At 34.1% G+C, this 21,325-nt stretch overlaps 2 protein-coding genes and 1 pseudogene across 2 annotated transcripts; 2 read left to right on the forward strand and 1 right to left on the reverse strand.

The window, feature by feature from the left end:
- Positions 1-1,293: 1,293 nt before the first annotated feature.
- LOC137818043 (uncharacterized) lies at positions 1,294-3,148 on the forward strand. Its single transcript, XM_068621263.1, has 4 exons — positions 1,294-1,503; positions 1,581-1,589; positions 1,695-1,896; positions 3,072-3,148. Exons 1-4 carry the CDS (start codon positions 1,294-1,296, stop codon positions 3,146-3,148), a joined length of 498 nt encoding a protein of 165 aa, XP_068477364.1.
- Positions 3,149-5,159: 2,011 nt separating this feature from the next.
- LOC137818044 (uncharacterized) lies at positions 5,160-6,416 on the reverse strand (annotated as a pseudogene).
- Positions 6,417-15,945: 9,529 nt separating this feature from the next.
- On the forward strand, positions 15,946-19,756 carry LOC137818045 (uncharacterized). Its single transcript, XM_068621265.1, has 6 exons — positions 15,946-16,792; positions 17,022-17,617; positions 17,684-17,904; positions 17,998-18,145; positions 18,252-18,314; positions 19,646-19,756. The coding sequence occupies exons 1-6, from the start codon at positions 15,946-15,948 to the stop codon at positions 19,754-19,756; spliced, it is 1,986 nt and encodes a 661-aa protein (XP_068477366.1).
- The last annotated feature ends 1,569 nt before the right edge of the window (positions 19,757-21,325 follow it).

The raw sequence follows: 21,325 nt of genomic DNA on the forward strand, positions 1-21,325 counted from the left end.
TACGAAAAGGCGTATGACTCTGTAAGCTGGGAGTTCTTATTTTATATGCTAGGAAGGTTAGGTTTCTGTGAAAAATGGATTGGATGGATTAAATCATGCTTGGAATCTTCCTCTGTGTCAGTGCTTGTAAATGGGAGTCCTACTTCGGAGTTCTACCCTAAAAGGGGGTTACGTCAAGGCGACCCTCTTGCGCCTTTCCTGTTTCTTATTGTGGGAGAAGGGTTGACAGGTATTGTAAGGAAAGCTGTAGAGAAGAATTTAGTGGAAAGTCTGGAGGTTGGGGTTAGAAAGGTAAAGGTAAACATGCTTCAGTATGCGGATGATACTCTGTTTTTATGTGAAGCGAATTTTAAATCGGTCTGCAATTTGAAGGTTATTCTACACTGCTTTGAATTAGCCTCTGGTTTGAAGGTTAATTTCTCAAAAAGTAGTATTGGAGGGGTGGGGGTTGATCATACTGTGATTCAGCAGTATGCTGCAATCCTTAATTGTGAAGTGATGAAAACTCCCTTCAAATATCTGGGGTTGCTCGTTGGGGGAGCGAGTCTCGTTTTGGGATGGTGTATTAGAAAAAGTTAAGAGCAGGTTGGGTAGATGGAAAGGCAGATTTCTCTCGTTGGCAGGAAGAGTGTGTCTTATTAAGTCAGTGCTTTTTGCCATTCCGTTGTTTTATCTATCCATGTACAAACTGCCTGTTGCTGTGTTAAAGGAGTTTGAAAAGGTACAGAGAAGATTTTTGTGGGGATGGGGAGATGAAGGAAGGAAAGTAGCCTGGGTCTCATGGAGAAAGGTGTGTGAGCCTAGAGAAGTTGGTGGTCTTGGAATTTTGAATTTAAGACTTTTCAATGCGGCTCTGCTGGGAAAGTGGATTTGGCGTTTGGAGAATGAGAAGGATGGTCTGTGGAAAGAAATTCTTGAATCTAAATACGGAGGTTGGAGAAATTTGCAAGAACAAAGGAGTAATGCTAAGGATTCCAGTTGGTGGAGAGACTTGAAGGGGGTTTGGGCATGGAGGATTGGGGTAAATCCTTTGAGAATTGTTGCGAGTGGAGAGTGGGAGACGGGAAGGATATTTTGTTTTGGAAAGATGTTTGGGTGGGCAATGAAGATCTGAAAAGTAAATTCCCAAGATTGTTCTCTTTGTGTGGTATTAAAGAAGGTAGTTTACAGTCTTGTGGGGAGTGGGTTAATGATAGATGGGAGTGAAAGTTAATTTGGAGGAGAGGTCTGTTTGATCGGGAAATATATCAGGAAGTCCAGCTGTTACAAGAAGTGCATGGAAAGACCCCTATCATGAATTCTGTAGATAGTCGAGTTTGGAAGGCTGGTAAGGATAGTGGTTTCTTAGTAAAATCTGCCTATGCTATTTTAAGAGGCCCTGTGGAGGGAAAAAGTGAGTTTGTCTTCCTCTGGAAGACTACTGCTTTGCCCTCAGCACAAATTATCACTTGGAGGGTGTTGATTAATTCGATTGCCACAAAAGATAACTTGGAGAGGCGTGGGGTTTTGGTGGATACCAATTTATGTAGTTTTTGCAGGATGACTGTGGAGTCGACAAAACACATGTTTTTTGATTGCAGGATTGCCTGGTTAGTCTGGAATCAGTGTTATACATGGTTAGGGATTGCGTCGGTTGACCATGTTGTCCCAACAACTCACTTTTGCATTTTAATTTGCTAAATGCTCCTGTCCAGGTTAATGTAGTCTGGAATTGTGTTTGGATTGCTGTAGTTAGTGAATTATGGAAGCACAGGAATAAACATATATTCCAAGGAGGGGTGATCGATCCTACGGAAGTGTTCACTTTGGCACAATTAAAGGTTTGGTCTTGGGTAACTTCTAAAACTGTTTCTGCTAGTTTTACTTACTCTGAGTGGTGCATTGATCCTAAAGCTGGTATGTTTTCAATAAAGTGAGCTTTTATAAGAGTTACTCCTTCGGTTGGGTTATTTGTTGTTCTAAGCTTCTGTTGTTCTTTTTGTCCCTTGTTGTGGGTGCAAAGAGATTGTATTGGGTTTGGTTTTGAGTCTATTTGGGTTTGTACGGGTTAGATTTGATTTTGTACAGGTTAATTTTGATTTTGTACGGGTTAGTTTTTGAAATTGTACGGGCTGTACGGGTTTTTTAGTGGTAGATCTGTTTGTTCTATCTACCGGTTTGGGAGACCAGAGAAATTGTCTCATTTTTTAGGTATGTATAAGGGTTGAACCACCCCTTAAGTGGTTCCTGTTATTCGATCATTATTGCTGATAAAAAAAAACTATATTGGTTGACCTAAAATCATAAGGTATGATAAATGTTATATATAATATCAAATTTTATTAGAATCATTGTTCTTTGTGTGTAATATTAGGTCGCGAATAGAAATGTTTTTATACTATGTTGTTTTCATTTTTTTAGCATTTTTTTTTGCCTTCTATATCTTTTATACATCTACCCTTTTTTTCTCCGATACATCTATATCGCTTTTATATTGATATACTCTGAAAAATATGTCTCGTTTAAGATTTGTATCTCTATTTTCTTTTATTAACAAGAAATAAATAAAATAGAATGAGACACTTAAGGTTTGTATATCTTTCGTTTTGATGTTTTGTGTTGATAACATATGTATCAATCTTTTTTTATCAGTATGAATTAAATAAAGGGAATACTTTAGGGGTGTCTCAACCTTTATACAAGATCATACTTAAAACAAACAAAGCAAACATATTACAAATATTTATCTATTATCATAACAAGCACCCAAACTAAATCACATATGGCTCTACTCATCATGTTTTTTTTCCATAGAGATTTCCGCATTAACACCTTCTTCTGCCTCCACTACTTCCTCATCTTACTTATACCCATCCTAGAGCATTGCACCACATATAACAGCCTACCCCCTTCCTATACAATTAGAAATCAGTTAAGGTATGGTGCCCTGCAAAATCTATGAATGCTATTATACTTCCAAAACCTGCAAAAACTCCACTTGACATAAAACTGAAAACAGCTTCTATTTTAGCTGTATTAAAATCCCTTGTCATATAATTTATAGGATTGTTGTATTTCTCTTTATTGTTCAGTCCCAGAATCACCACCATTGCAATCAAGGTTTGACCAAGAAGAATATCGACCTGGGGCCTTTGTCCCTGCTACATAACCCTTGATGTTGTAAGTCCATGGCTCATTCAAAGTTATCCAGTTCTTCATTCTATCTCCAAGTTCCTTGCAGCAAAGTTTTGCATAGTCCTGAAAAACTTTCACACTGTGAGTACTTAAGAAGCTACCATATTCATCTTTTAAGTTTGAGGAAGACACCAAAGGAAAAGAGTCACAAATGGTTTTAAACCATTTAACAGTAGCTCATTGATCCTTCTTGGTTTATTCCTCCATTTAGCTTTCCATTCGAAAGTATTCTTGACCAAGATATGAAAAATCTATAAGAATCCACATTCATATCCTCCATAATCTGAACATCTTCATTTTATTCCACGATCCCATTCTTCCTATCTTTCACAACCTACACATATTACACCAATTGTTACCTTAACCGATGTGATGTCATATGTGACCTCATTCGTAACTCAAAATTGATCATATATTACACCGGTTACTCGAGTCAGCCGGTGTAATATAGGGACTTACCCCTGCACATTTTAAGCCCCTATATTACACCGGTTGACTCGAGTAAACGGTGTAATATGGGGCTACATATAACACTGGTGGCTTAACCGGTGTAATATGTAATTCACATTTTACAACACCCACATCTACACAGGTGGCAGGACCAGTAGTGTAAAATGCCTCTTAAAACCAGTGTAAAATGCAATTTTTGCACTAGTAAATCAATAAGATACATTACAACAAATCCAGTATTTCACGAGCGTACGAAACACATAGGAATAGATTGTCACATTATTAGATAAAAATTGAAGAATGGTCTCATCCATTTGCTTCTCATTTTCACCACAGAGCAATTAGTTGACATTTATACCAAAGTCTTAAGTGATGAATCTTTTAAAAAGGTTAGTTGACACATAAAAAGAGTATATTTAAAATTTAATGTAAAGAATATATGTCTTCCCAAATGAATTCATTGTAAAATATAAAGAATGGTGTTCGTTTTTCTTTATTCAATTTAAAGCATATCTTAATTTTGATTGAATAAAAATTCAAAATATATTTATGTCATTTTAAACTTATTTTAACCACAGGAGATTCTATCTCTCTCTTTTCAATTTGTGACACACTTCATTGTAACATAAATAAATAATATCGATTTTAATATTATGGACTTGTCCAAAGTTGAACTCAGCCACAGCCCAATAAAAAATAATTCTGAAGGCAACCCAGACCTATTCAAGGTACAAAAATTAACGTATTTCAATAATCATGTATGTACAAAATTTATTATTATTATTATTATTATTATTATTATTATTATTATTTATTACTATTAACATAAACTTCAATAATCATGTAAGTACATCTTTATTAAAAATAAAAATTTAATTTTAGTTCCCCGTTCAGATATGATATGACATTAATGAAGACATATAACTCAATAATTATATATATATATATATATTATAAATACAAATATTAAATAATAATTAACTTTAAGATAAAAAATAATTAATTATTATATTAACTAAGTTAGATATTATATTAAAATAATATCAATATTAACATATTTTTGTTATTAATAAAAATATATAATCTTTACTAATATAAGGATATGATAAGACACATATTTTATAATTTTCATTTATATTTCAATTTTATAATTTTAAAAAATATTTTAATTATTATATTTAAAAAAATATAGTTAAACTAATATTAAATGAAATAAAACAATCGAGTTTGAACTAAACAAAACTATATTAACATAAAAAGTTAATTTTTTTCTTCTTATTAGCATATTTTAAATCATCAATATGTTTGTAGTATATTTGTTTGATGTGGCAGAAAAAAAAAATCAATTAAGTAATAATAAATTATAAAAATATTTTTAGTTTAATTTTAATAAAAATATCTATGAATTAAAATTTAAAGATGATTAATTATAAAATTATTAATTTATAAAAGTGAAATAATATGTAAACTCATTTTGTTATAGAATGCACAGTATGGTACAAAGTTTACTGGAACAATGAATAACGGTGCCTAACTCAAGTCAACATGAGATCATTCCCCCCACATTTTGGCGAAGGCAAACTCGAACTTCATGCTCTTCTGATCCTGGAAGAAGCTTAGACACCGTTATCTCAAGCACAGATCCTGACCCATCATAGTAAGCTTCTATGTTGACATCTTCAGGAAACTTTTATGATTCCTCCATGTAACTTTCACACTGGGAAGATCAACGAATGATGATCAAGTAACCTTGTTCATCCTCATTCTTCATCATTATAAAAGAAAAAGTCCTTTCTTTTCTTGCTGCTAATGGAAGAAGATAGGTTTATCCCATCACCGTTTCCAGGTTAGATAGATGAGGAGTTGATAAATTTAGCACAGATCTATTAAGCAGCTTCTTTGGAAGGGGATTTGGAACACTCTTGATTAGAGAAAGTGGTCACTCAAGCTCAAAGTCCGTGCTGGGAAGATTCCTCCATGAACTGAAGTCACTAGCTTCTGGAGGGATTGTGAAGTTCAAATCACGTCCAGTGAGTTCAATCCACTTCTTCTGTTCATCCTTATAAAGACTCATAAGATTGGGTGCTGGAACAACCTCAATGCCATGCAAACATTGAGGATTTGAACGATCTTACCCAATGCATTCTCCGGCCTCTCCTTGAAAATCCACATGTACATGTTTTCCATGTCGTGTTGAACCATGAAAATCAAGCTTGATATCAGCATTATCGAACCCTGAAACACCATTGGTGTCCCTAACAACCTTGGCCTTGGACTTCTCAAGCAATGGTGGCTTGAAGTAAAATCTGAAGAAAAACCAAGCACCCCATATGCTATTATCAAGCCGCTTGGCAGATTTCCTTCCAACTTTGGGGAGTTGGAGAAAGCTCTGAGGCTCATATCCTTGAGCACCACCAAGACCAACATCCAGCACACTCTTGTCCATGGATTCAAGTGCACCTTCTTCTCATCAGGAACTGGATCTGGATATCAATGCCAAAATCACACTCTATTGTCCATGTCCACCTGATTTTGTTTCAATTTAAAAAGGTAAAACAGAGTGATTAAAAATTTTAAGACAAATTTAAATCAACAATGTAAAGGATAATAATTATATATATAAATGTTATTATAATTATTTGTAATAAAATATTTTTATGTGTCACTTTTTTCATCAGAATTATTTTTTATATTAATTTAATAATATTTTTTGTTTAGATTAACATATTTAATTTATTGAAAATGATTTTATAAAGAAACAATGGCATTAAAGAAAGATGTTCATTACTCATTATGTCTCTTTATGCATAGACATAATTAATTATGCACCTGATTTTTACAATATTATTTATGAAATATAATTAATTTTAATGTAAATATGGAATGTATAATAATTTCTAATAATAAGAATAAGATAAAATCCTTTGAATTCTAAATTCAATTCAAAGATATTAATCCCAAAATAGCAATGTTAAGTGGTTCACTACATCAATTTAAAAATGGTAAATTCTTTGATTTAAAAATAGCCAAGAGGTTTGAGTGCTAAATCAATGGACTCTGCACCATCTTTGCTTTCCTTTATATTCTTCTAAAAACTCTGCAATTGTTCTATTAGTATTGGTAATCCCTTTAAATAACAGTTCAAATTCCAGCAAGTGGTTCCCTTAGAATTCTGCTTCGGAAGACTGTTCCCATATGAATGTCAATAAAAATGAGAATAAATTCATAACCAATTAAACAATAATGATTATGAACATTAAACTTTAATGAATCTTTGAATGATTGTGATGCAATAACCTTGATAGAGAGAAGTTACAAAAGAGAATTAATGAGTTAGACGTGCAGGACGATGATAGAGGATTAGAAGATTCAGAAAGGGAGGAAAGAAGGTCGCTCCTTGCTGAACTTAATAAAGTTTTGTTTAACACTAGCGCAGAAATGTAAAATAAATGCGACTATTTTACATTTACAAATGCGGTTATAGAACTGCATTTGATCAGCACGCATTCGTAAATCGGAGATATACAAATGCGGTTATTTTAAATAACCGCATTTGTATATTATTCTGAATGAGGGATGAGGGTTTAGGGGTTTAAGATTTACGAATGCGGTTTTGGTAAATGACCGCATTTGTAAATAGGTAAATCACATTTACAAATGCGGTTTTGGTAAATGAACGCATTTGTAAATAGTGTTTTTTTTTAAAGTGCAGTTTGTATTGTGCATAAACCATATAAATTAATAACCTGCATAATGATCAAACCCAGCCAGACAAATACATAAATATAGTAATCAATTGAGATCATCAAAATGTACATTTACAAGTAATCAAATTACATATACATAAAACCACTATTGTTTACCTATGCTAGAGTTATAAAAATTTATGAAATATGTGGACCAAGAATCTCTAACATATGAAATGCCTTCCTCATTCATTGGTGTTTCTTATGTGAATAACTGCATTGCAAAGTTGACATAAATTAGTTTATATATATATATATATATATATATGTTCAAGAATTATAAAAATGATTTAACATATATAGTACCTCTTTCCAACCAGTTTTAACACCTAGTCTTATAATGGTAATCATCCATTGCATAATGTAATAGCCACACTCATAGCTTCCTGGTTGTTTATTACACTATAATTCAATAAAAAGTAATATGTTAGTATATTGATAAACAATGATAATAGAGAAAGAAAAAAATTACAAACCTTTATTCTTATCCAGTTCAAATTATTTGAACTTGATCGACCTTTTAGGATGTTATATCCACGCCATGAACTGGTTAATACAAAAAACTTCGTTAGTAGATGGTTAATTAGTAACATATACAAAGTTCAGTTTATAATGTACTTACGTATCAATGATATCCTTAAATTTTGTGGGAATCTTCTTGTGTAGGGAACAGAACCACACAGCAGTCTTATCAACCATTGATAAGACAAGTAACTGTCAATGATACCTATATCATCAATGAAAAGAGTTAGTAAATATTTAAAACATGAAATAATAATAATTGATGACATATAATTAAACTTACTCATTAATATAAGGGCATAAATAAATTTGTTTTCCCTCTTTTTCCAGGGTGTTAGTGATGTATGCTTGAGTCTCAGATGAGTTTGGTCCAACGAGATTAGTATATGCAGGATCTAAGAATCCATACATATTTTCCTTCCCCTCAGTGATACAGAATCTATGTAAAAACCTATAAGTTTTTAGTTAAAGCATAATCAATAATAATTTAACATAAAGTAAATTGAATAATAGGTAAAGATACTTACATCATAAAAAATTGAATTATACTTATATTGAGCTCCTGTTTCCCAAATATAAATTCTGATAAATCTGTGTTGTAAATCATCAGTGGCAGTTCAGTGTTTATTTGAAAAAATGTATCATCCCACGAAACTGGAAAATATTCATTGTCAATCTGACTAACAATGAGACGTAAGGAAGCTAGAGGATCGTCAACTGGAACCTCACGCTTCTTTTTCGGACTTGGTGGCCGAAAAGGTTTCTACAAGATCAACAACATTTGTATTAAATTACATGTAATATATAAATATAAATAAAAAATAATATAATGAAATGAAATTATTACATGAGGTTTGGGCATAGATCGAATGAGCTCTCTGGGCCAGGCAACGAATGTCTGAAATGCATCGGCCACAGTGGTTACCTCATCTGAAGGTAGTGGAACACGAGCATTAGGAAATCGTACTTTTTCAACTGTTACCTTTGCCACATCAGGGGAGAGAGGAACGTTATGTAAGGTGGTGGCATTTTGATAGACTTTCCCAAGGGCCACTACCCGAGGAAGTTTGCCACCCACTACCAGTAGCTCACAATCCTCCGTCTGCCCATTGATATCATCCCCTGATGTTGGAGGAGCCACACAACTCCCCTTTGTGCTCTTGAGAGTGGGACTAACTAGGGGTTTAATCGGCTCAGCACAAACTTGTTACGATAGAAAATCTTGTCGCATTCGATCATTCTCCTTTTTCATCTTTAGCCACATCAAATCAGTCTCCTTTCTCATCTCCTCCATTAATTCTTCACGTATCTTAGTCTTCATTTGAGTTTCGTTCTCTTTAAAGGAGGTGGATGACTGTCGTTCTGAAACTCCAAAATATAGTTTAATTCCGACCCCTTGTCCAGCTGCACGAACACGACCAGGGAGCTCAGGTCGTCCAATTGCTTCAACTAGGATATCATGACGACCTTCAGCAAAAAATTTACCGTCGGATTCCAAGGAATCCTGCAAGAGTACACAAAAATCATATTTTCAAGCATTAATATAATTAATGCTTTAAAATAAATGAAAAAAAAACTAAAAATAACTTACAATTTTTTCGATGATAACCCCGGATTGCTCAGAACTTGGTGCACCTGACTTTTTAATTCGGGCCCTCTTCCATTTTACATGGCGAAAAGGTGGTGATGGAGGAGAAGTGACCCCTGTTTCAACATTCTCAGACAACGTCCCCTGTTTAGATTTCTCCTTTTCCACCATCAGTGTTTGCTCAAGTTTTCGATACCCCGAAGGAGACATAACGTGCGGGGTAAGATTCTTCAAAGCTATCTCTTGAGCTTTCTTTTGACGATCCTGTCATAATTGAAATAAACAAACTGAAGTAAATAAGATAAACTTATTAATGTTATATAAACAAAAAAGTTACTTCACCTACCATCCAAGCCTCATTTTCACGGCTTTCTTTAAAAAGACACCATGTCTCTTCATCAATATGTTTGTACTTTAAACATGAATTTTCGTCTTTAAGGTCGCCAAAAGTGTATCTCGAAGTCAGTCTTGACTTAAAGGTACGAAATTTGAGTCCGATATTGGATATAATCTTTGATCGAAGCGGTTCCACATCAGGAATTTCAAAGTTTGCCTGCAAAATAACATTAGCAAATTAAAATTAATCAATGAATATTAAAAGCATTATATCAAAATGTAAAGCTTACCAGAACATCCTCCCAGATCATGTTACGGTCGACCTCTGACACCTCATCCCATGAATTAATCAGAATGGAGAGCCTCTCACGAGAAACAACTCCAAGATAGCTCATAAACTCATCTGCCTTAGGACCAAAAGCCACTCCAGTGTTGACGTCAATGTCAACACGTGTCTTCTCACCAGCAGCACGTCTCAATGCGAGACGCTTCAATCTAGTAGGTCCTCTGCTGCCTCGTCCGGATCGAGGTTTGAGTGGGGTCTGATCGTCATCCATGTCTCTGTTAAAAAAATTAGGTAACAAACATTAGTTAATCTGCATCGAATTAAAATCTTATAAAAATAATACATAAAAATCTAAATCTAAAATGCTTATTTACAGGTTGCATGGGGGTTGAAAGTTCATATGTAAATTCCTTCACTGTGGTCTTTACGGGTTGCATGTACATCATCAACTACATCGTCATCTTTATTAATTATCTTTGGTGTGAATGAACAGGGGTCACCATTTTCAATATCATCTATGGTCTCCCCTTGTTTTTTGCCGTGTAAAACGACATACCAATGTTCTGACGCAGGATCTTTCACGTAGAAAACTTGAGATGCTTGTTGAACCATTATAAATGGCTCATCTCGATACCCTATCTTTCGAAAGTCCACTAGTGTGAATCCTGAATCATCAATTTTAACCCCACTTTTATTGTCAACCCATTTACACTTGAAAACTGGAATGGAAAACTTAGTGTAGTCAATCTCCCATATCTCTTCTATAAACCCATAGTATGCCATTGATCCAAGTAGTGGATTTGTATCTTTCGAAGTCGAAAACTGCATTGACTCGGCTTTAAGAGTAACACCAGAATTTTGAATTGTACTCTTTTCATCCATGGACTTCGTGTAAAATATACAATTATTCACTTCGTACGCTGAATACAATTATTCACATCAAACTTCAATCCAGCAGCCAACCAGGTCAAGGTCTCTGATGCCGTTGAATCCTTGAACACCTCGTCTTTAAACCAAGGCATGAAAGTTCTATTATGTTCCATCAAGACCCATTTCTCTGCTTGTCTTGGGTTATTTGCCTTCACAATGGCTTTATGAGCTTCTATGTAAGGTACAACTTCATCTGTGTTATTCAATATGTACAAATGTGCTTGCAAGACTTCTGATCGAGATTTGCTTACAATATTCACACCACGTAAACATTTACTTGTAGAACGCCTGTGGTGCCATGAATTAGCTGGAACACCTATTGGATTTGCTTTTGTCATGTACTCTAAACAAAATTCAATACTTTCTTCAGCTATGTACCTTTCAATCATTGAAGCCTCTGGACGATAATGATTTTTCACATAACCTTTCAAAATTTTCATATACCGCTCAAAAGGATACATCCATCTTAAGTACACTGGTCCACACAATCTAACCTCTCTTACCAGATGCACCACTAGATGAACCATGATGTCAAAAAAAGACGAAGGAAAAAACATCTCCAATTCACACAAGATAACAACAATTTTATTTTGAAGTTCATCTAGTTTTGAGGGATCAATGACTTTACAACAGATGGAAGAGAAGAATGAGCACAAACGGGTTATGGTATGTCTAACATTTTTTGGTAAGATCCCACGGATAGCTACCGGCAACAACTATTGCATCAAGATTTGACAATCATGAGACTTCAACCCAATTAACTTCAAATCTTGCATTGACACTAGGCTCTTCACATTTGAGGAATGTCCTTGTGGCACTTTCACACCTTTTAGACATTGACAAAAACTAATTTTTTCATCTTTTGACATTGTGTAACAGGCTGGGGGCAAATATGTACGCTTACCGATTTCTATGGGTGTCAACTCGTCGCGTATGTTCATCTCAATCAAATCTAAACGAGCATTTAGACCATCATTCGTCTTCCCGTTAATGTTAAGAAGTGTACCAATTAAGCTATCACACACATTCTTCTCAACATGCATTACATCTATACAATGTCTGACTTCTAACCTCGACCAGTACGGAAGATCAAAGAAGATTGATTTCTTCTTCCAAATATTTGTCACAAATGACTTTTTTTTTTTACTTACCGAAGGTGTGGTCTATGTTATTTACCTTTTCGTAAACCTCAACACCAGTTAATGGAGTTGGTGGACCACTGCCCTCTTAATGTCCATTAAAGGCTTTTTTCAACCTCCGGTAAGGATGATGACTTCTAAGAAACCTCCGATGCTGAAGATATACCGTTTTCCTTCCATGTTTCAATTTTTGAGAAGCAGTGTCTTCTTCGCATATTGGACACACTTTGTGACCCTTAACACTTGATGACTTTTTACGGCAAGTGCACCGCGTTTGTCAGAAGTAATAATTGTCCCTAAGGACGGATATCGATCCCACCAAGAACAGTAAATTATCGAGTACAATATTCGCTAAATATAACAAACAGAACAATAAAAAAGAGTTTGAAGTGATTATGTTGGCACTGATCAATAAGAAAACAAACAAAGAATTAGTTGCTTCAATTGGAAAAATTGGGATTAAGTTTCATCTATCTCACTCTCATGTATTTTGATTAGCATGTTAATATTAAGTTCTTTAATTGAAATTGATGCCCGTATAAAAATCATTTATATCGATTCCTCGCATATAAAATCCTTAAGAATGTTCCCTAACTATCGATCCCTCGCATACTTATAAGAACAACTTAGAACGAAGCTCAGACGTTTAATAGCAATTAACATTTCAAGTCTATTCCTAGCACTCAAATATGTTAAGTATTGTTGTTTAGGTCCGAAGCCTAAAAATACCTCCCGGTCAGATTTAAGATTCTCAATTTGTCACGGAGAATTAAAAGTAAAACAACAATACCAATAATCAATCAAGAACTGAATATTAATATATAAAATATCACCTTAATACATAAGAGTTTGAGCAGATTACTCTCAATCCCAAATGGTAGAATTAGCCACGCATACTTCTATCACCTTCCATTCTCCCAATTGGGTTACAATTCACTCTATGGTGTTTTCCTCTCAATCTGGCACACTAAGGTTGAGCCTCTAGCCCTCTATTTATCCTAGTTTTCTAGGGTTAGGTTGTTTCCTATGTCGCGCTAATGGGCTAAATGATAAAACATAAAAAAAGGCCCAATCTTTCTTTGAATCTTTTTCCATTCTGGGACCTTCTATCTTTATCTTTTTAGCTCAAATCATTCATCTTTAATCCAAATCTCCAATCTTCCTTAGAAATCTGCAATTAACACCAAATTTGAGAATAAAATACTCTTATTCAAATAAAGATCATAAAAAATGTAAAAAGGTATAAATTCATAAATTAGGGATTATTTTATATGTAAATTAGCAATAAATCCTCATAAGTGCCTATATTTTAATATGAAATATTACTGAAATTAGACACTTATCAACACTATAACCTGATAAGTTACCATATGCCAGAAAGTCATTGATGGTGCAAAATAACATGGCATGAAGCTTGAAAGTTTCATTAGCAAATCCGTCAAATACTTCAACACCCTGGTCCCACATTAACTTCAAATCTTCAATTAGGGGACTTAGATAAACATCAATATCATTCCCTGGCTGTTTCGGACCAGATATCATCATAGACAACATCATGTATTTTCGCTTCATGCACAATCCAGGCGGTAAGTTGTAAATAACTAGTAATACAGGCCATGAACTGTGATTTGTACTCATATTACCAAACGGATTCATTCCGTCTGTAGCTAAACCAAGTCGCATATTTCTTGATTCTTTACCAAACTCTGGAAAGTCATCATCAAATTTCTTCCATTGAATAGAATCAGCTGGATGTCGGTACATGCCATCGCATTTTCTCTCATCTACATGCCATCTAAGATTCTTAGCATCGTCTGGGTTTGCAAACAAACGCTTCATCTTTGGAATGATGGGAAGATACCACATAACCTTCATTGGGGGTCCATGCTTTTCCATCTCATCAATAGAATCATCATCTTTTTGTTTCAACTTATAACGTGATAACCCACACCTCAGACAACTTTTCAACAATTCAAAATCTTCCCAGTATAATATACAATCATTAGGACATGCATGTATCTTTTTGTACTCCATACCCATTGGACAAAGAATCTTTTTGGCCTCGTAATTACGATTAGGTAGAGTATTTCCCTCTGGAAGCATATCCTTCAATAGCTGGAGCAATTCCGTGAAACTTTTATCAGTCCATCCGTTTATTGCCTTCAAATTCATCAATCTTAACACCGCCGACAATCGTGTGAAGTTAGTTGATCCAGGATACAAATGAGTCTCTGCATCTCTTGACATACTTCCATATCCATGCGCTTTTCAAAAACACTCAGCTCCCACATCACGAATCATGTCCTCCAATCGATCATCATCTCCATCATCGTGTACTGCTTCATCCATGATAGAACCCACATATTCTTCAGTTACGGAAACACGTGGTAAATTTAATAATTCACCATGCCATGTCCAAGTTGTATAAGATTGAAGAAACCCATCACATAGCAGGTGTTCCCTCATGATATTCACATCCAGTATCCTTCCATTCAAACAGTTAACGCACGGACACCTGATCTTTGCTCCATCATGACCACTAATAATCGCGTTATGCTGCGCAAATTGTATAAATTCCTCTACTCCCCTTTCGTACTCATCACTTATACGAACAACATTAATCCAACCTCGATCCATTATATATTCTGGAATAGTTAGGATTTTCTAATAATTAGTATTCTATCTCACACATTTGCCGAGGGTCGAACACCCCCGGACTCAATCCAAACACGATAATTCTATTCTAAAAGTAACAACTAACATAACATAAAACTTTTATTAAAATGTAATTAACAACTAACTAAATATATAATATAAATTTAAGAAAATACAAATTATATAATACAAATTTATATATAATAATATATAAATTATAATACACAAAAATATAAATTCAAAATATTAAATAAAAATTCAAAAAAAATTAAATACAACACCAACCTTTCCGTGAACCAAGTTGCTGGTGATCGGAGTGGCAGAAGCACGCGACAAAGGCGGCGGCGGAAGCGGTGGCGGTGGCGGAGCAGGGACAGACCAGCGAAGACCAATGGAACAGTAACCTAAAATGCAAATGCGCCAACGAAGTAAGGAACGAAAATGCCAATGCCAACGAAGTAAGGAACGAAAATGAATGAATGAATGAATGAACGAAACTTACAATGGTGAAAATGCAGAGAGGACGCGAGCGCAAGAACAATGGAAACGAAGAGCGGAGAAGAAAGTGAAAGTCTGAAACTGAGTGGCGCGCTTCAAATTTTAGGGTAAAAAGAATTTACAAATGCGGTTCTAGAGTAAAACCGCATTTTTAAATCAATGCCAATGATTTACAAATGCGGTTTTACTCTAGAACCGCATTTGTAAATCAAATTAATTTAAAAAATGCCACCGCGTTTTTTACAATTGCGTTTAATCGCAAACCCGCACTTAATAAGGAGTATTCTTTTAATCTTTTTGCACTAGTGTAAGCAAAAGGCAGTCTTCTATCAAAAAGCAAGACAGAAGTGGTTGAAACAAGGTGATCTTAATACAAAGTTTTTTCACTCGTCTGTAAAATGGAGAAGGGCGAGGAATGAGTTACATGGGCTGTTTGTTGATGGAAGGTGATGCGAGGATAAAGCTGTAATAAAGGACAAAGTCAGGGATTATTTCGAAGATAGGTTCGCCAGGAACGAAGCTTGTACGGTTAGATTGGACAATGTAAGGTTTAATTCTATCTCTGAAGCTGATAACGAGTTGTTGGTTGGTGACTTCACTAAAGAAGAAATAAGAGCTGCGATGTGGAATTGTGACAGTTCAAAGAGTCCTGGTCCTGACGGATTCAATTTTGGTTTCTTAAAGTTCTGCTGGGAAATTATAAAGTTGGATGTGGTGTCAGCAGTGAAGGATTTTGCTTCCAAAAGTCATTGGCCTAGGGGTTCAAATGCTTTTTTTCTCTGTCTTGTCCCGAAAGTAGAAAACCCTCAGCAACTCGGCGAATTCAGACCTATCTCGTTAGTGGGTTGTTTGTATAAAATTATCTCAAAAGCGTTGTCACTACGCTTGAAAAAGATAATTAGTAACGTTATCGATATGAGACAGTCGACTTTCCTTGAAGGTAGGGGTTTGTTGGACAGTGTGTTAGTAGCTAATGAGGTGCTGGAGGAATATAAAAGAAAGAGGAAAAGTTGTGTGTTCTTCAAAGTCGACTATGAGAAGGCATATCACTCGATTAGTTGGGATTTTATTTATTATATGCTTGATCAGTTGGGTTTCTGTGCTAAATGGATTCGGTGGATAAAATGTTACTTAGAATCCGCTTCAGTTTCTGTGTTGGTGAATGGTAGCCCAACTAGGGAATTTACTCCTAGAAAGGGACTTCGCCAAGATGATCCACTAGCTCCGTTTCTCTTCCTTTTAGTAGCAGAAGGGTTGGTTGGAGTCTCCAGGATGGCAAAGGAGAAGAATTTGATTGATAGTTTGGAGGTTGGAAGAGCTAGAGTGAAGGTGAATATGTTGCAATATGCTGATGATACTTTATTCTTTTGTGAAGCTAACACCAAAAGTATCTTCAACATTAAGGCGATTTTACTCTGTTTTGAGCTTGCTTCTGGGCTTAAGGTGAATTTCTTGAAAAGCAGATTGGGTGGATTGTAATGTGATGGTAACTCCCTTTGTTTACTTGGGTTTATCGGTAGGAGGGTGTCATAAGCGCAGCGCTTGTTGGAACGGGGTGGTAGAGAAAGTCCGGAGTAAATTAGCTAGGTGGAAAGGCAGGTGTTTGTCGATTGTAGGGAGGATGTTTGATCAAGTCTATTCTCTCTTCAATCCCGTTATTTGTTATGTCTTTATTTAAACTACTTCTTTGGTGGTAGACAAGTTAGTTCGGATCCAAAGGAATTTTCTTTGGGGGTGGGGCTCTGATGGAAGGAAGATTGCTTGGGCTTCTTGGGATAAGGTGTGCGAGCCTCAGGATTTTGGAGGTCTTGGAATCATTGATCTTAGGATTCTTAACTTGGCACTGTTAGGAAACTGGATTTGGAGACTGGGCATGGATAGAGGAGGTTTGTGGAAAGAGATTCTCGATTCTAAGTACGGAGGTTGGAGAAGTCTGAGAGAAGACAACAAGTTTAATAGGGGTTCTCTCTGGTGGAAAGATCTAAAGGAGGTGTGGAATTCAGAGGGTTGGGGTAGAAGTTTTGAATATGGGGTTAAGTGGAAAGTGGGGGACGGTAAGGAGATATCTTTCTGGGAGGACAATTGGTTGGGCTGCGGGAATTTGAAGGGAGTTTTTTCAAGACTTTTCTCTATAAGTTCGGCCAAAGACGCAAAAGTGGCTGAGCTTGGATATTGGTATAATGGTGTTTGGGTGTGGAATCTGGAATGGCGTAGATCCTTTTTCAACTGGGAGAAGTCTTTGGTGGAACAGCTAGTTCAGTTATTGCAAGAGGCGAAGTTGACTTTGGGGGAGGTAGACTGTTGGGTTTGGAAGGTTGGGGAAAGTCAAACTTTCTCAGTCAACTCTGCCTATGTTTAGGTAAGGCGGGGTAGAGGAGGGGAATTTTCTCCTGAGCACTGTAAGTTGTGGAGGTATAAAGCCTTGCCTTCTGCTTTGTTCACTGCTTGGAGGGTGGTGGAGAATAGGATTGCCTCAAAGGTTAATTTGGTAAGGCGTGGAGTGGCAGTGGAAAATTCTTTGTGTTGTTTGTGTGGGGAGGAGGAGGAGGAGGAGTCGTGTCACTTGTTCTTTGTTTGCAGGTTTGCTTAGCGTATCTGATGTCTGTGCTTTGAGTGACTTGGAGTGTCGTTTGTTTTTCACAAGGACCCTAAGTCAAATTTTGAACAATTCAGGATGAGTCAGGCTTCTGTTTCGGTTAACGACGTTTGGGGTTCAATTTGGGTTGGCATTGTGAGCGAAATTTGGAATATTAGGAACTCGGTCATCTTTAATAGTGGAATGGCAGATGTGTCTGAGGTGTTCGCTTCGATGCAAGTTAAGGTATGGTCTTGAATTCATGCAAAATCTCGTTTTTCTTATTTCATGTATTCTAGTTGGGTTATAAATCTTTTGGATTGTATGAGGTTGATTATGTAATGTTGGGTAGTGTTGGTTTGGTAGCCCATTTGACAAACGGGTAGGCAGGCGTTCTAATAAGAGTTATTGTCAGGTATTTATGTATAAGGGTTGGACCACCCCTGAAGTGGTTCCTATTTATTTTTTTATTTTATTGCTGATCAAAATAAATAAATAAATGATGCAATAACCTCTTTTTAATAGAAAAAACGGGTGAGAAACAATGAGTTTGTGTATCATTTTTTTTATTCGTAAATCAAATAAAATATGAGAAAGAGAAGAAACAATGAATTATTTTGTGTTTTACTATTGAGCAAAATATGAATAGAAGTTGAAAAATAAAATATTTCATATTTTTTAAGAGATTTGTCTCTCTATCTTATCTTAGCCTCATATTTAAACTATTATTTACTCATGTGCTAACATACTATCACAATCATACTATAATAACGATTCACAAAGTGAAGTAATAATAATTATAATTATTTATTATCTATCAAAAAACACACAAAAAAAGTCCTAAACACTCCACAACTTCTAAAAAAAAACTTCAAATTTTACATTTGATACTACCATCTTACATAACTTATCTAGATTCTACATTGTCCAACAAATTTTGATCTCCAATCATAACTAACACCTATTAGACACTACAAAAATTCAGTTTTATCCACATAATTGTATCCATATTTAAATTCAACATTACTTACGGATCTATATTCGTAAGTAAATTCTATATTACTCATATATTATTATCCATGAATCTCTATTTGTATGTAGATTCATCATTTCCCACAAATCTATATTTGTAAAAAAATTGAACATTACATACAAATTATTACTCACTTATTATCAATAATAATATTAATAATACTATTAATAATAAAAACAATAATAATATTAATAATATGATAAATGTCATTATTTAGTGAAATTTCATTAAAAAAGCTAGACACTTATGATTTTAGTTGTTGATCAAGTTATCACCCAACCCTAATTTGTGAAGCATTGAATTTAGCAATATATTTTTGAATCCTAAGATTAATGAAACCATTTGATCCCAATTTTGTGTTATTTTCAAGAAATTAATGAAAGATTGAGCAAAGGGCTAGAGGATGAATATAAAAGCTTTAGAAGATAGAAAACAAGGCCTTGGACATTCAAGAAATCTCGCTCAGACGGTTCAAGTGAGCCAGTCTCGCTTAGGCGAGAATTGTCTAAAGGCAACCCTTGTTTCAGTGTTAGACTCGCCTAAGCTCTCCTGATCTTCGCCCAAGACTCGCTCAAGTGAGAATGTTGTAAAGGCAACCCTTGTTCCAGTGCATGCTCGACCCAGCTCGCCTGATCTTCGCCCAAGACTCACTCAAGTGATATTATTCTCGCCTAAGTGAGAATGCTCCACATACAACCCTTGTTCCAATGCAGGCTCACCCAAGTGCTCAGGTTTCGCGCATGTCTCGTTTAAGCGAAAATACTCCAGAAAAAAGGGGGATTTTGGTTCAAGGATTTTGCTTAAGTGGGATTTTGCTCGATTGATCACTAATCCAAAGACAAAAAAAAAGGGTTATATAGAAGAAATAGAGAAAAAAGGGAGTATTGGAAAACCCTAGAAATCGTACATGAAGGAGAAAAGCTCTCAACTCTCTTCTCTTTATTTCCATTATCTTTTGGTGCTTGTAATGACTACCATGAGTAGTTAGTTTCCTTTCTTTGATATTTAATGTAATCTTTTTAAACTCTTATGTATTTTGATGTTACTTATATATGATATTATGTTCCTACTTAATATGGTATTTTCATTTTATGCTTAAGGTTTGATTCTACTCTTGAATAAGATCCTTGGATTTGACTGAAAATATTTATGAGAAACTGACCTAAATGCAAACACTTGATATATTTTGATGCTAGGAATAAGTTTTGATATATCAAATGCTTCATAACATCTTTTCTTCGTACTAAGTGTTAAATAGCCGAATAATCATTACTTAGGAGATGCTCTTAAGAATTTCATATTTGAGAAATCAGTGTAAATGACTCTTTATTTTATTCAATATCAAGTAGTTCAAAGCATTATATGATTTTATTTATCCAAAATACAAACAAGTGAGAAATATTAACTTTAATCTCAATCTTATTAACTGAACTCTTATCATCATTTACTTTGTTTTTGTTTAATTTTACAAGCTAAATTCACTCCAAACTATCAATATATAATGAATAAAATTATTGTACGTATTTCTACGTGAGTGTTATGAAATAAAACTTTAAGAAAAAATGTTTCTATATTCTTGTGGGTTTGACTCCAAATTACATTTGACTTTGACTATGTAGACTTGCCAAAGAATCAACATAATACTGAATATTATTAATATATTTACTAATATTATTAATATTGTTATTAAAATGATTAATACTGTCATTAAAATTATTATTATTATTATAATTAATAGTATACGAACATTTATATTTTTATTAATATTATGATTAATAATATTAGTATTATTTATATTATTGTTATTTTTAATGTTATTAATAATATTATTAGTATTATTAATATTATTATCAATATTATTATTATTATTATTAATATTTTTCATTATTATTATTATAATTATAATTATTAATATTTTTAACATTACTTTACTTGAAAGTTGGATTCACATGGTTTATCCACGGATTCACATCCATTTTATTCATGGATTCACATCTATAATATCGCATATGTAAGTAATATTAAAAATATTAATAATCTTATTACTTTTATTAATAATATTTTTATTAATAATATTATTAATATTAGTATTTTTTAAACATTATTATTGTAATTAATATTAATAATATTCAAATTAATATTACGATTAAAAATATAAGTATTATTTATATTATTATTAATTATTAATGTTATTATTATTATTAATAAAATTAATATTATTCTTAATATAATTAATATTATTATGATAGTTATACTTATTATTATAATTATTTTTATTAATATTATTTTATATTATTAATAATATAAATAATATAAATATATTAAAAATAACATCACAATATTAATTATGTTAATAATAATATTAATTATAATAATAATAATATTAGTTATAT

This window comes from Phaseolus vulgaris, chromosome 10 (assembly GCF_000499845.2).
Source record: "Phaseolus vulgaris cultivar G19833 chromosome 10, P. vulgaris v2.0, whole genome shotgun sequence".
Lineage (NCBI taxonomy): Eukaryota > Viridiplantae > Streptophyta > Magnoliopsida > Fabales > Fabaceae > Phaseolus > Phaseolus vulgaris.